At 42.9% G+C, this 15952-nt stretch overlaps 1 protein-coding gene across 3 annotated transcripts in view; it reads right to left on the bottom strand.

The window, feature by feature from the left end:
* Positions 1 to 15952, bottom strand: part of MKKS (McKusick-Kaufman syndrome) — a 39733-nt gene that overhangs the window by 16155 nt on the left and 7626 nt on the right. Inside the window, exons 2-4 of one of the 3 annotated variants that reach the window (XM_033936684.1) lie at positions 14133 to 14341; positions 13225 to 13322; positions 8160 to 9653 (exon numbers count right to left, since the gene is read on the bottom strand). In XM_033936684.1, the coding sequence (XP_033792575.1) occupies positions 8160 to 9150 (991 nt within the window). In that variant the 5' untranslated portion in view covers positions 9151 to 9653; positions 13225 to 13322; positions 14133 to 14341. The remainder of the gene's footprint in view (positions 1 to 8159; positions 9654 to 13224; positions 13323 to 14132; positions 14342 to 15952) is intronic. The other 2 variants (XM_033936683.1, XM_033936685.1) reach the window with 2 other exon arrangements.

Below are 15952 nucleotides of genomic sequence, written 5' to 3'. Positions count from 1 at the left end.
AGGCTTGGAAACAGAAGATGGAGTAAGATTTGGCGAGTAGGGAGGAAGGTCTATGCACTGAAACCCCAACTGCATTAAAACATCCATCGTTGTCTTGCAAAAAGAGAATGACTTTCTGTGGCTTCCCTTCTTTTTTCTTTCAATGTCTCCTTTAAATCGGCACAAGTTACAGTAGTATTCTGCATTAACTGTTTGGCCCCTTGGAAAATGGTCAATCATTACAACACCTTCATGATCCCAAAACACAGTGGCTACTGACTTTTTGGTCTTGAAGAACTTGAGTGCTGCCATTGCATGGACTGTTGTTGTTTTGTCTCTGGATCATAGTGGTGTAGCCATGTTTCATCAACAGTAAATAGTCATTCCAAAAAGTTGGCACCAGCTCGCTAAAAATGCAGCAAAATCAACTTGGAAGTGTCAATCAATGTTGTTTCTCGTAAGCATTCAAATAGTTGGGCATCCACTTGGCTGACAACTTCTGCATACCCAGCTGCTGAGGGGCACCGAGGGTCCAATTTGTAGATCAGACCTGCAATCAAGAGAGGTCTGCTGTTTGCCAGGGGCCAGGATCCGGGATGTAACCGCTTGCCTGGACAGACTCATCAAGCCCCGTGACCACTTCCCCATGATTCTCATCCACGTTGGAACCAATGACACCGCCAGGAGCACCCCGGAGAGCATACCTGAAGACTTCAGAGCCCTGAGTGAAAAGCTGAGGAGGATGGATGCGCAGGTGGTCTTCTCCTCGATCCTCCCAGTAAGGGGCAAGGGCAGTGCCAGGGAGGATCGCATCCAGAGGGCAAACGACTGGCTGCAGGGATGGTGCAAGGAGATGAACTTTGGGTTCTTGCACCATGGAGAGGCATTGCAAGGACTACAGGGGCCATAAGGGTTACACCTGACCAGAAGAGGGAAGAATGTCCTTGGACACCGTCTAGCCCGCCTACTACACAGGGCTTTAAACTAGGTAAGTTGGGGGAGAGTACGGGCACAAACAACCTACCTGGCGAGCTAAGCTGCCAATACTTTTTTGAGACTAAGGTAAGTAAACACCGATCTGGGTCAGGGGAGAGTATACACACTTTCAAGTCTGGGGTTGGCTCACATTGTAATTCTGGGCCTAAGGGGAGTACACATTGTAATTCTGGGTCTAGGGGGGAGTACACATTGTAATTCTGGGTCTAGGGGGAGTACACATTGTAATTCTGGGTCTAGGGGGGAGTACACATTGTAATTCTGGGTCTAGGGGGAGTACACATTGTAATTCTGGGTCTAGGGGGGAGTACACATTGTAATTCTGGGTCTAGGGGGAGTACACATTGTAATTCTGGGTCTAGGGGGAGTACACATTGTAATTCTGGGTCTAGAGGGAGTACACATTGTAATTCTGGGTCCAGCGAGAGAACACACATTGCAAATTGTACTAAAGGAGTTCAAGTAGCCCAAGCAGGAATACCCCCACAGGGTACACACATTTCCGAGTCTGGGATAGGAACACACTGTAGTTCTGGATCTGGGGAGTCCGGGATAGGTGCACGTTGTAACTCTGGGTCTAGGGAAAGTACAAAACATGCGAATAATGCTAAAGGTGTCCAAGTAGCTCAAGTGGGAACATCCCCACTGAGACATAACAAACATACAACATGGAGGGCTATGTACGTAAACGCCCACAGTCTGGGAAACAAGATCCTGGAATTAGAAACAGAAATGAGGAATGCCGACCTGGATGTGGTGGCGATATCTGAGACCTGGCTCACGGATTCCCATGGGTGGGACATAGTCATACCCGGTTACAACTTGCTTCGCCGGGACAGGGAGAGCAAAATGGGAGGAGATGTAGCATTATATACTAAAGATGATATTAAGGTCACCAGAATCACAGTTGTCCACTACACTGGGAAATCCCTTTGGGTAAATTTGGCCAGAGGGAAGGACAAATGCCTGTATCTTGACGTAATATACAGACCCCCAAGACAACAGGATGACCTAGATATGGAATTAATCAGAGATATAGAGAATATCACCTTGCATGGGGACACAGTATTGTTAGGTGACTTCAACATGCCTGATGTGGATTGGGACACGCTTTCCTCTGCTTCCGGCAGCAGTAGGAGGCTATTAAACTCTTTGAAGGGAGCAAGACTCAGGCAACTGGTGTTGGAACCAACAAAGGATCAGGCAATACTGGACCTGATACTTACCAATGGAGAAAGTGTCACAGAGGTCTCGGTGGGCGACACATTGGCCTCCAGTGACCACAACATGGTATGGTTCAATCTCAGGAAAGGTTTCACTAAATCTACCACACTGACCAAGGTCCTCAAATTCAAGGACACAAACTTCAAAGAAATGGGAGATTCATTCACCAGGCGCTACAAAGCCAAGCAGAAACCGATAACGTGGAAGAAATGTGGTCGACTTTGAAAGCCACCATACAAGAAGCAACAAACCACTATGTTAAATCAGTAAGTAAACGGCAAAGGAACAATAAGCCACAGTGGTTCTCTGTGGAGATTTCGGACCTCATCAAGGAGAAGAAAAAAGCATTCATCTCTTACAAACAATCAGGGAAACAGGACTCTAGGGAAGTCTATCTGGCCAAGTCAAAAGCCGTCAAAACAGCAGTTAGGGAGGCCAAATTCCGCATGGAGGAGTCTAGCGAAGAACATCCAGAAAGGAGATAAATCCTTCTTCAGGTATATCAGTGACAGAAATAAGAACTCAGGTGGGATAGTACGTCATAGGAAACCAGACGGAGACTATGTAGAAGCGGACTCGGAAAAAGCCCAACTGTTAAATGAATACTTCTGCTCAGTCTTCACCCGCGAGGCGCCAGGACTTGGCCCTCAGCTACAGACAAAGGTTGACGCAGATGACCCGTTTAGTGATTTTGAGTTTACACCCAGCGGTGTCTACTGCGAGCTGTCAAAGCTTAAGGTTAACAAGGCAATGGGGCCTGACAACCTACACCCCAGGGTGCTCAGGGAGTTGTGTGATGTCTTGGCGGAACCGCTATCCGCGCTCTTCAATCTCTCCCTTAGTACGGGTAACGTCCCGTTGGACTGGAAGATGGCTAACGTCATTCCACTCCACAAGAAAGGCTCCAAGATGGAGACAGCAAACTACAGACCAGTGAGTCTCACATCAATAGTGTGCAAACTAATGGAAACTCTAATCAAACGCCAATTGGATACGATCCTGAACGAGGAGAATCTAAGGGATCCCCGTCAACATGGATTTACTAAGGGGAGATCCTGCCAATCCAACCTGATCAGCTTCTTTGACTGGGTGACGAGGAAGCTGGATGTTGGGGAGTCCCTGGACATCGTATACCTGGACTTCAGTAAAGCATTCGATAGCGTACCACACCGCAGGTTGCTGAGCAAGATGAGTTCTATAGGACTGGGTGACACATTGACGAAATGGGTTGGGAACTGGCTTGGAGGTAGGCTTCAGAGGGAAGTGGTGAACGGCACCCCCTCCGAAATGACGGAGGTAATCAGTGGAGTGCCGTAGGGCTCGGTCCTGGGCCCGATCCTATTCAACATCTTTATAAGAGACTTGGCAGAAGGGCTGCGAGGTAAAATAACATTATTCGCCGATGATGCCAAACTAAGCAATGTAGTGGGCAAAAGCACAACAGACATAAATTCAATGTCCGACAACATGATGCACGACCTACTCCTACTGGAGCGCTGGTCTAGGTCCTGGCAACTCAGCTTCAATGCCAAAAAATGCAAAGTCATGCACCTGGGCAGCCAAAATCCATGCAAGACTTACACTCTTAATGGCGAGATCCTAACAAGAACTGAAGCAGAACGAGACTTAGGGGTGATCGTCAGTGAGAACATGAAGACTGCCAATCAAGTGGAGCAAGCTTCATCCAAGGCAAGGCAAATCATAGGTTGCATACGCAGGAGTTTCATCAGCCGTAAGCCTGAAGTCATTATGCCATTGTATAGATCCATGGTGAGGCCCCACCTGGAATACTGTGTGCAATTCTGGAGGCCGCATTACCGTAAGGATGTGCTGAGACTGGAGTCGAATGGCCACCCGGATGGTCTCAGGATTCAAGGATCTCCCGTACGAGGAATGGCTGGATAAGTTGCAGCTATACTCACTCGAGGAACGCAGAGAGAGGGGTGACATGATCGAGACATTCAAGTATCTCACGGGCCGCATCGAGGTGGAAGAAGATATCTTCTTTTTCAAGGGTCCCGCGGCAGCAAGGGGGCATCCATGGAAAATCAGGGGCGGGAAACTGCACGGGGATACCAGGAAATTCTTTTTCACTGAAAGGGTGGTTGATCGCTGGAATAGTCTTCCACTTCAGGTTATTGAGGCCAGCAGCGTGCCTGATTTTAAGGCCAAATGGGATAGACACGTGGGATCTATTCACAGAGAAAGGTAGGGGAGGGTCATTGGGGTGGGCAGACTAGATGGGCCGTGGCCCTTATCTGCCGTCTATTTCTATGTTTCTATTATACACCCAACACATTTTCTGGATATCTGTAGTGTCTCAGCAATTGTTTTAGCTGATATTTGCCGATCTGCCAAAATCAGGTCATGGATATGGTGAACAATTTGAGGCCTCCCAGGCCTAGCTGCATCTTTGGTCTTGAAATCTCCATGCTGAAAATGTGCACACCACTTCTTCACGGTGGTGTATGATGGGCATTTGTTACTCAATGTTTGCATCATACGTTCATGGATTTCCTTTGGAATTTTCTGCAAGAATAAGAACTTCATGATTGCTCAGAGTTCCACACTTGAAAATTCTACACTTTTCGCTAACATGGTACAATCAATAATCTAAAACAATTTGAAAACATAGCATTATGATTCTGAAAAAGTCAGCAAAACAAAGCCCTTTTCAGCTACAGTGGCAAAATAATGCTCAGAATTTAGAAGTTAGTTGGGCTGAGAACTTTTCAGCACCCCCTCATAAAATTTAAAGATCAACACAAAAAGATTTTGTAGCTTTTAGTACAAGATTTTTTTTATAATACTTTTCTGGAAAATTAATGGAATTGGTGCTATATAGCAAACATGGGCAGAATAAAACCTGATTTGTAGCAGCTGAACTTCTTTCAGATTTCAAACATTACTTTCATTTGCCTACAGATGATATCCTGCTGTTTCATTAACATAAAACATTGCTATAATTATGGAACCACTGAACCAATGCACAAAAGTGATCCAGAAATAGACAACTGCTTAAAGAACAAACAAAAACACACATACTCAAAAGGTTTCCCTTCAAAATTTGAATCTCTCACTGAGTGGTGTAGAATGGGTACTTGTGGATCAAGTTTTTACTCCATCAAAAATTACAAAGACTAGGTGACACTTGATGAAGTTACAGGGAGATATTTTTCCTCCTATTAGTTTTTAAAAGTTTTTTCATTCAGAGAATAGTTAAGATCTGGAACACATTGCCAGAGGTTGTGGTACGAGCAGTTAACTCAGCTGGTTTTAATAAAGGTTTGTACAAGTTCCTGTTTACCTCCTCTGGCCGGCTCTCTCCTCCTAGTCGCACTTCTCTTCGCAAAGCGACCAGCACATGTCTGAGAAAAGGCTTCCAGGTCAGCCGCGAACTGTGTGCAGGAACTAATGGCTGCGGCTTTGCAAAGAGAAGTACGACTGGGAGGAGAGAGCTGGCCAGAGAAGGTAAACACCCACGGGAGGCACAAAGGATCAAGGCTGCCAAGTCAGCCGCGAGCAGGAACTGTAGCCATGGCTTTGCAAAGAGAAATGCGACTGGGGGAGCCATTCAGAAGTAAACGATGAGGGGTGTGTTGGGACACAGAAGGAAGGAGGAGGGTCGCATTTGGACAGGAAGGGAGGAAGAAGGGGCACGTTGGCACAGGAAGGGAGAGGCAGGACCCCGGTTCATAAGTATGAGTTTGATGTAAGTCGGACGTTCTTAAACTGAGGTCTGCCTGTACTGTGACTGCCTGTGTAGTATTAGCATCTGTCCTACAATCCTAATCGGACTCTTAAACATACTCCTCTCTGAGAGGTTAAGCCTTTCTGCCTTGGTCTGCTGACAGACCGGTCAGGCCTAGGGTTGGGGTGCTGAGATTGGGCAATTTCCAGTGCCCTGAAGAAGTTTCCTTCCTGGACAACAGTTTTGATGGGAATTGACTCTGAAAGGGATGGAGCTCCTTTGGGTCTGATGTCAAAGCTCTCAATGCCTCAGCATTACATTGAGCCAGAAAGCACCGATCTCCTCCTCAAGAGAAACCACTGATAAAGGCTGGGGCTTATCTAGTGCAGTCGCTTTCCTCAAAATTATTGGGGCCAAATTGATGGCTGGGTCCAGGTTTAATGAATTCTTATGGGACATATTAGGAAAAATAACTGAGACAAAATCAAATTACTTGACTTTGGTCAGCCTTACCTCTTTTGTAAACCACTTAGAACTGAAAGGCTTTTGCGATATATAAATAAAAATGTATGTTATGACTTGATCTTGACAAAAATCATCCCAACCAGGATGACAGATATAAGAGGGCATACTGGGCTGCAGAAAAAAAATTTGAAAAATGCTGAAAACCTATAGCAGAAGGCACAACTTTTCTGATCCATGTGATAAAGACTGGCTTGGTTCCATGTGATGATGGTAGACAGGAAGACACATACATGTGCAGAGAGCACTGTCCTCAAAAGCTTTAAGATACTGAAGAGTGGTTTCTGGCAAGGCTCCATCAAGAAAGGATGTCAAAAGTAACAATAAAAAATTTAAAAATTACAAGATAGATGAGAAAAAGACAGATATTGACAACTTGCAGGACATTCTTTGAAAAGAAAATGAGCTAAATGATGTTTGACCTGGGGTAAGAAAAGCCTACAGAGCAAGAAAAGCACATTCTAAATAAGTGAAAATTACTATGAAATGGTATTTGCTGGAAGTTAATCCCAATGTAGTGAAGTCAAATAACGTGAAGACATTAATAAATTCCAAAAGTCACTGCAGAAAACTTAAGTAATTTCATTTTCTTACATCTTATTTTTCAAACACAGGTTGCTAAGGGTAGTTCACAGGCACCGACAACTTATATCTACTTTATTATTCTATGACCCTCTAAGCATAAAATTTATTACATTTTTGTTTTATCAATTAGACAGTCCAATATATCTTGAATGGTAACTGGATGAAACTTAGGATAGGTATTTGGTCCTATTTTATTGGACAGGTTGGATATTTATGATCATAAGGATGTTAATCTCACTTTAATCATATTTTTATTTCTTGATTTTATGCTGGTGGTGTGCTGGTGGATACAACAATGAAGTCAACGGCACAATGTGCAGCAGCCGCAAAGAAAGCAAACAGAATGTTGGGTATTATTAAAAAAGGTATTACAACCAGAACAAAGGAAGTCATCATGCCACTGTATCGTGTGATGGTGCGCCCGCATCTGGAGTACTGTGTCCAATATTGGTCGCCGTACCTTAAGAAGGACATGGCGATACTAGAGAGGGTTCAGAGAAGAGCGACGAAAATGATAAAAGGTATGGAAAACCTTCCATACGCAGACAGTTTAGAAAGGTTGGGGCTTTTCTCCCTGGAAAAGCGGAGACTCAGAGGAGACATGATAAAGACTTTCAAGATCCTGAAAGGCATAGAGAAGGTAGAGAGGGACAGATTCTTCAGCCTATTGGGAACCACAAGAACAAGGGGGCACTCAGAGAAATTGAAAGGGGACAGGTTTAGAACCAATGCTAGGAAGTTCTTTTTCACTCACTGGAATGCACTTCCGGAGGTTGTGATAGGACAGAGTACACTACGAGGTTTTAAAGAAGGATTGGATAAATTCCTGAAGGATGCGGGGATTGAGGGATATAGACAGAGGTAGAGATAGGATTATGAAAGGTTATATATAGAAACATAAAGGGGAATAAAGGGTTTTAGACAAGGATCACCTTACAGGTCATGGACCTGATGGGCCGCCGTGGGAGCAGACTGCTGGGCGCAATGGACCTCTGGTCTGACCCAGCGGAGGCAACTTCTTATGTTTACTTTGGATTGTGAATTACTCTTAATGACCTACCAGGAAGGTGGTATACACTTGTTTTATAAATAAATGCTTTGCTTCTACAGTTTAAGACCCTGAAGATTCATTATTTATATGGCTTAAAAACAAAATCATTACCTGTCATTCGCCTTAAGGGTTCCATTGCAGCTGCTCCAACTCTGTCTATCACCATTACACAGTGGCCCTTCAGATACTGCTTCAAAGATGGGTGTACGACTTTCTGGCACACAAGAATGTTTACTTTGTCTTTAACCATCTGCTGTCCTAGAAGGATTAACTGATCCAGTACAGTTCTTTCCAGGGACACACCAGACTGGACTATCAACATTCCTTGCCCAGTATCAGGGAGTTCTCCAGAAAGGGAGATCGAAAAAAGAGCCATCCGGATAGTACTTGAAGACAATCTTTTCAGAGGAAAAATTTTTCTCAATTCAAACACTGGCATTTCTATCAGCAGCCCAGGAAACACCGCAGAATCTGTGACTCTTTGACCATCTATGGGTATGATTATACTCTTTCCTAAACTAATATTTATTCCCATCTCATTTGGGACTGTAAGCAAAAAGGCTTTTATAAGCAATGCACTAATATAATCTGTTTCCTTTACAGTAAGCATGCAAGCAGGCTTACTGGTTAGTACAGTGCGTCCCAAACAAAACAAGCCCTTACTACTACCAAAGTCTACAGCCACTCTGCAGCCACACTCTTCTGACTTGAGATAATCAGTGCATAGGCTCAAAAGATGTTTGCTTATTTTAGTGACAGTACGGGGTGTTAGGGCTGTCTTTTGAAAATTTTCAATCAAATTACAACAAAGAATGGCTGCAAACAGGCCACAGTCACTGAAGCATGATATATGAGTACGGACAGAGGCTATCAAAACTTTTAATACTGGATGGGAGACACAGCAGCCATCGAGCAAGGCAGAAGAATGTGAAGTGGTACAAACTTTCCCTCCAATACCATTATGGAGCTGTTTGAGTCTGCCAGAGGGACCATAACAAGACTTTACAATCCCACTTAGCACTGACAAAGACTTGCTTATTATTTCTTGTTTCAAAGGACCACTGGTGCATAATGATGGCTTTTTAGGTTCAACACGAGACATTGCGGTCTACTTTGCCTGTTTATATACAGGAAATTCTCATTTTGTTCGGAACAGAGATTTCTTTCATATTCTCAAACTGATTACAGAAATCTACGGACTCGCATTCCTCTGGCTGAAACTTCTTCAAAGCAAAAAACTACAGCAATGTATTCATATATAAAATCAAAACAGAATGTATTTTCTATAGCAACATTCTTTTAGTTTTACAGACTGCCATTCATTAACAGGCTTTATGAATTAATTGGAAGTAATGATGACTTGATAACAGGAAGACCTTAAAAGGTCTGCAAGATATGAATGCTTTTCAGTCTTTATTTCTTTCTTGCTTTAATGCTGAGGGCCTGGCAGAACTCTTTGCCACCTTCTGTATAAGGTATGTACCAAAGTGGATGCCTAAAAAAGCTACTCCTGCCACTAAAAGCCAATTCCTTCTCAGCCAAACCTTGTTTTTCATGTCTTCTTTTAGTGCCAAATGTGGCATTACCAGGTCTTGCTACCGACACCTACAAATAAGACAAAAAAAAAAAAAAAAATTTACTAAAGAGTGCGAAAGCAAAAACAGAACCCAACACTTCCACAGTAGAAGGGTAACAGTCAAAAGCAAAAGAAGGACTGTGGAAATGTTCGTGACGCAGGATTTTATTTCAACAGTAGAAAGTGACATATCAATGGAATCCACAAATGTTTGGAAAGATAGGGTCACTTTCTACTGTTAAATCATGCATCACGAACATTATTTCTGCAGTCTATCTTATGCATTTGGATGTTACTAAAAAGCACACAATAGGTTTAGCTTGACACAAGCACAGTAAATAAGCAAGAACCTTATGGAAACAAACTCACAAAAATAATATTTGGTATAATGATTAGAAATATGAATAAATTACTTACGCTTACTTTCTAAATAGTATACATGATGTGTCTATTCCAGTTTATAAATGTGCTACTTTTTTTCCATCAATCCCCTTTCTAGATCAACTATATAATTTTAAGATTGTTTATTTCCAAATAATGCTCAAAGTAGTGTACAACATTATTTAAAATAAAGCACATTAAGTCCCTGTCCAAACCAAGCCACAGTAGTGGGCCAGTTCCAGAGGTAAAGTTTATGTTTTCCTACAGAACTCTTAGCTGGAGGCTCTGAAAACCAAACCAACTCTCGCCATTCCTGTGCTCCAAATTTTGGCAATTACTTATTACATCAACATATTACATTCAATTGGAAAAATCAGAGTAGATTAAATTATAGTTTTTTTTGGTGGAGTTCTGTATGTCATATTTATAAAATGGAAAGAACACAGAGGATATTTTGGTAAATTTCGAGATGTTTGGGGACCATTAACAGACTTTTGTAATGAGTAGTAAACATTTTCCCTTCATAAGATAATTGAAATGAGGGGATAGGGATGGGTGGGAGGGATGATTTGATATATTAATAGAATGTATATTGTATAATATAAATGAATATTTTTGATGTGATAGGGATGGGAGGGGATGTTAACTTTCATGAATGTCAATTGATGATAATACAAGTGATGTTTTTTCAGTTCAAATGTTATTTCTTGATACACTTGATGTAAGTTGTAAAATTAATAAAAAATTATAAAAGGAAAAAAAAGTACCTAATTTCATTTTAGTTTGATACATTGTAAACTGCTTAGGTCAGTAAAATGCAGGAGCGGTATATCAAATTTTAAATAAACAAACATTGTGGCTTACAGCAAGAGCAGTGGTTCCCAAACCTGTCCTGGAGGACCCCCAGGCCAGTCGGGTTTTCAAGATAGCCCTAATGAATATGCATGGAGCAGATCTGCATTCCTGGCATCTCCATTATATGCAAATCTCTGTCATGCATATTCATTAGGGCTATCTTGAAAACCCGACTGGCCTGGGGGTCCTCCAGGACAAGTTTGGGAACCACTGAGCAAGAGGATAACATTTGAGGTGAGGTGCAAGATTAATTAAGAGGGAAATGTTGAGTCTATTGGGGGAAGAGTGTTTTTAGTCTTTTCTTGAACTGGCAGTGTGTAGGTAGTTATCGCAGATAAGTAGGTAGGGTTGAACATCCTCTTCCTCCTTACTACAGGGGAGGACGGAAATGGTATTTTAAAGCGCTTTGTGGTCCTCGAGTTAAGGAAGGTTGGAGTTTTCCCCAAAGATAGATTTGTGAATCATGCAGGCTAGCTTATAGTGGATTCTTTTTTCACAGTTAGCCAGTGTAGCAATGGACTAGCCCTCTCGAAGCAGTGTGATTGGAAGATCAGCCTTGCGTCTGTGTTTTGGAGCACTTGCAGGCATTTTAATTCTTTTTCTGTGGTTCCGTAGTAAAGAGAGTTGCAATAGTCTAGTTGGGGCAGTAGGATGGATTGTGCCACCTTCCTAAAAGTTGCTTTGAGACAAGGTCGGTCTGATCGATTTCAACTGTCTCAGTCTGAGGAAAAATTTCTTTGACAGAGAGGTGATCTGGTCTTTGAATGATAGTGAGGAATCTAGTGTAACTCCTAGCACCTTTGCAATCAACTTTCGCCAGAAGAAACTTGGAGTCATTACTGTCATCCGGAGGCCGGCCCAGATAAGAATTGAATGGCATGCTCAAGTGACAAATGCTGCAGCTTTTAGGCCTAGTATAGCAGCCTCAAATTGTCTCTTAATGACAAAGTCCAGTCTGTGGTTCTGAGAGTCCTTTAGATGGTTCTCCACCTTCACTGGGAAGAGAGGTACATTTAGTTACTTGAACCACTAGGGAATCCACCTTTGACATATTAAACAGCTGCTGAAACTTGGCATTCATCAAGAAGACCTTTGTCATAGACTTGGCTACCCTCGGGGGCCCTTCAGGGACCTCCTAGTGGTCAGTTAGCATCCTGGTAATGTCTGGATGTGAGGAAAAGCCTTTGTACTGCTCATGAGCAAGCACTGCGTAGCAGAGGTCTGGGGAGCTCCAGCTTTATTTCCTGGAGGGATCCTATAACGATTCTCTGCAGTGCAGATGGCTTGAAAAGACTGCACACCGTTGGGTCTTCTCCAAGGACCAGGGCTGCCAGCTGATTGTGGTCTAGCCCACCAAGCTGAGATGCTGAATCTCCAAGTAGAGAGGACCCTGATTGAGAAAGCAGAGGCATGGAGTCTGAACCATCTTCATCTGAATCCAGCGCTGCCTGGGTTCCTGACACTTGAACATGTCTTTGACTAGAGGAACCCGCAACCTTTGCAGGGTGAAGCCCAGGCACCACTCACGAAGAGACCCCAAGGGGCCAGGCTGGCTTACAAAAAACTTCATGTCATATATATATATGAATTTGGGAGCAAAGCACTGCGCAGGTTTAACGGAGGGACCTGGCAGGAACTCCTGTGATGTGATGCCCTCTGAAGTTTGTCCACCTGCACTTTGCTGGAGACACAAACTCTCCATTTTCCAACTCCAGTTGAAATTTCTGGCCCAGGAAACTTTCCATATGGGCTCCATTCCCTCCCGAGGTATGAGGAGGCGTGAAGTCCAAGCTCCTACATCGAACAATAACCTCCTTCAGATAGGCATCTGCCACAAATCTACCATGAATCCAAAGAATCTCCACCTGAGGCGTCCATCTATGTGCTTTTTAATCAGAAATGAGGTGTTTTGAGGCAGATGGAAGCTTTTAAAATCAAATCAGGAAATCCAAGATGGCCACAATAGTGATTTTAGCGCCTAAAATGGTCAGTGGAAGCAAGAGAGAAACACAAAAAATACAGGGAAGGGGTTCTTAGAAGTGGGGGACTATGTCCCTGGCCTCTAAAACCCTTGAAATTAACTTTTAAGGACAAAAAGAATCTGGCTTATTTCTTCAGACTGCCATCCCGTCCCTCCATGGGACCGGAACCTCAGATCCCCACACAATATTGTTGGGGAGAAATGCAGTTGGTCTTGATCCTGGTACAAAACTGCCATGGAAGCCACACAGCCTGTGCTCAAGCCCAATGCGGACAAAATTTAAGACAAGCCTGTTCCCAAGGGAACTGTCCCTGAGCTTCTGGACTGTTAATGCAGACAGCCACACAGAAATCATGCAAAGTATGTGTCTGCGGGCTACAGACCTCTGCCCTGACAGCTTATATCTTCTCACAGCCAGGGATGTCTTGGGGAAACCGAGAGCCTCTGCAGCACCAAAAAGCCTTGCTTGCGGAAGAAAAACCTGAAAAAGAAAGGAAAAAAAATGCAAGCAGAATAGAGAAGCTTCTACAACTTCCTTGTAGAGAGTAATACTGATGAAATCTAGCCCAGCCCAGCGTGAGAGGAGGAAGAGCAGAAAAATATGTAAATTAGTCTCTCAACAGACTTCACAATAAAGGAGGGATCACTTCTAAGTTTATGTTTGAAGGTTTATGTGGCCCTGAGGAAATGGCACTATACCACAAAACTATAGTTGTCCTTGTTAATCTAAACCTCTGTTAAATAACACATAGAACTTAATACTATATTTTCCCTGTGATAGCAGGTCGAAAGTTTTTTATGCCAATGATGTGCTTTGAATAGAATCACAAAATAAGATTCACTTCAAACCGAGGCTTTTTCTTTTGTCTTTTCTAAGCGTGGTGGCGATTTTGTTCTTTATGGTGGAGAGTTTATATTGCATTGGATATTATATACACACATACACTTAATTATTTCACAATATATGTGTACTGATGAAAATGCTGCTATGCCTCTTAAAACAGCTTTTTTTCCTCTTATGGCAGTGATCATTGACCTTTCTGTGGTGTGACCCCAATTTATATGGCTGCAAAAAGCATGCAACCCCTTGGTGGCACAGGACAATTACATCTTATGGAATGCTAGCCCAGGATGCAACTCCAAACACAGGTTTCAATACCCATTTTGGGTCTTGACCCCCACCATTTGGAAAGCTCTGCCACAGAGAAGAAAACGTGCTTGAATGTGAATTATCTTTTAGCTTTTAATTAGAGAATTTAAAAAAAAAATCTGGATGAGGGCTGACACTTACCTTTTCATGCTACTTTGTTTCTGTTTGGTTGTTGTGTTGTGTTGTGTGTGTTACCACACCAGGCTCTGTGAGCTCTCTCTTGGGTTGGAAAACTGGATTTGCCTTTAAGTTAAACCAACCCCAGTGTATAAGTGCAAGGCTTGTTCCCATAACAATCAAAACTCTGTAGTTCATCCAAAGGTTTCTAAGGCCCATACTCTGACATCTACCTGTATAAAAAAGATTCACCATTCAATGGATTTCAAAGAATTACATTTTTTTAAGTCACAGACAGCATAGTATATAGCCATATCTGAAATCTTAACAAGAGGGCTAGAAAAAGCTATGCACCAGGTTGCATAACATTTGGTGCCTAGGAGGAGGCGATACTACTGATGTGAAAGCTTAGCTGAGCAAGCTGCTAAAAGTATCAATACTGTGGATCCAACCTAGCAAGCCACTATATTTGTTGACACTGACAGCTTAACTTGGCCAAGGAACCTGCTGCTACTGAGGGGATCTGGGCTGAGAATCTGCTACAGCCCCTGGTTGGGTTTTTATGAAGAAGCTAAAAAGCCCAGAGCTTCCCCTCCCTTTCACTAGAATACTGGCAAGAAGGGATGTATGCTTAGAATATTAAAGGAAGGAGTTATAGTACCTGGAAGTGGGAAGGAAAGAGCAAATAAAGTATAGAAGAGTAGAAAAACAACTAAAAATGATTTTTAAAAATTCCCAGCCTATTAAAAATTTTGATGTCTAATTTTTCTAAATATATTTCAATCCCTGTTTAGCATCATTAAGTACATATACAACTGACAAAAGACCACCTAGAATTCATTTGATTGTGGCGGAATAGAAGAATAAAGTTGTTATGTTATGTTAAACAAGCCTGAAATTAAAAAAAACAATCTAAAAAAATGGAAATCCTCTAGTTATTAACAAAATGCTTACATTCAAAGAAAATTTATCTCATTATCACTTGTGTGTTTGGAAGCTTTACTTGCTAAGCACATCACATATGCAAAGCCAATTATACAGACTGAGTCTCAGACTTAGAAAATGACAAGGGATCCCGTTCCCATGGTAAAGCCATGAGAACGAGAAAAAATTGAGGCCATTTACTGTGGGTGCAAAGTTTTTCATTGCCCTGTGGGAGTAGTAAAAAGCTTTGCTCCTGTGATTTCAAGTTTAATTTTATTTTGTGCCTTCTACCAGTATAGGCGGTGCACATATAAATTTTTAAGAGCAAATACAAAATTATTGGGGGCCAGACAAAGAAGGAGATGGACTTGTGGATAGTGGCGGCGGTGGCAGCAGTAAGTTGTGAGCAGTGGAGGTGAGTTTGAGTGGGCGTGCAGTGAAGCAGGCAACAAAGAAGGAGCCAGAGTGAGTAACAGTGGAGTAGAGAATGACATGGTGAAGGGTTTCCGCGGCAACCTGCGGTTCATCTGCAAAAATGGGAAACAATGTAGCCAGCTTAAGGCGGGAACAAGAACAAGGTCTTCCACCGCCCTGTTAGAACGCTGAATGGTCTTGTTCCCGTGGCAATATCCCTTCTCCCCACGGCTCAGCATCTACTCCCCAGTTCACCCCATGCCTACCTTGCCCAAACGAGTCAGCCCTGCCATGCTGAAAAATCTTGAGAAGCCTGCTCTGAGGCTTTCCTTCAGCCAACAAGCCGCTCCTTGATGTAACTTCCAGTTTCGCAAAACCGGAGGAACTCGTTGGCTGAAGGAAATCCTGTAACAGGTCTCTGAAGATTTTTTAGCGTGGCGGCAGTTTTACCTGAAGGAGCCAGCCGCATCGATGATGAAAAATCTTCAGAGACCTGTTCCAAGCCC

The sequence above is a fragment of the Geotrypetes seraphini genome, chromosome 3 (genome assembly GCF_902459505.1).
Source record: "Geotrypetes seraphini chromosome 3, aGeoSer1.1, whole genome shotgun sequence".
Classification (NCBI taxonomy): domain Eukaryota; kingdom Metazoa; phylum Chordata; class Amphibia; order Gymnophiona; family Dermophiidae; genus Geotrypetes; species Geotrypetes seraphini.
This window is presented reverse-complemented; position numbering and strand designations above follow the sequence as displayed.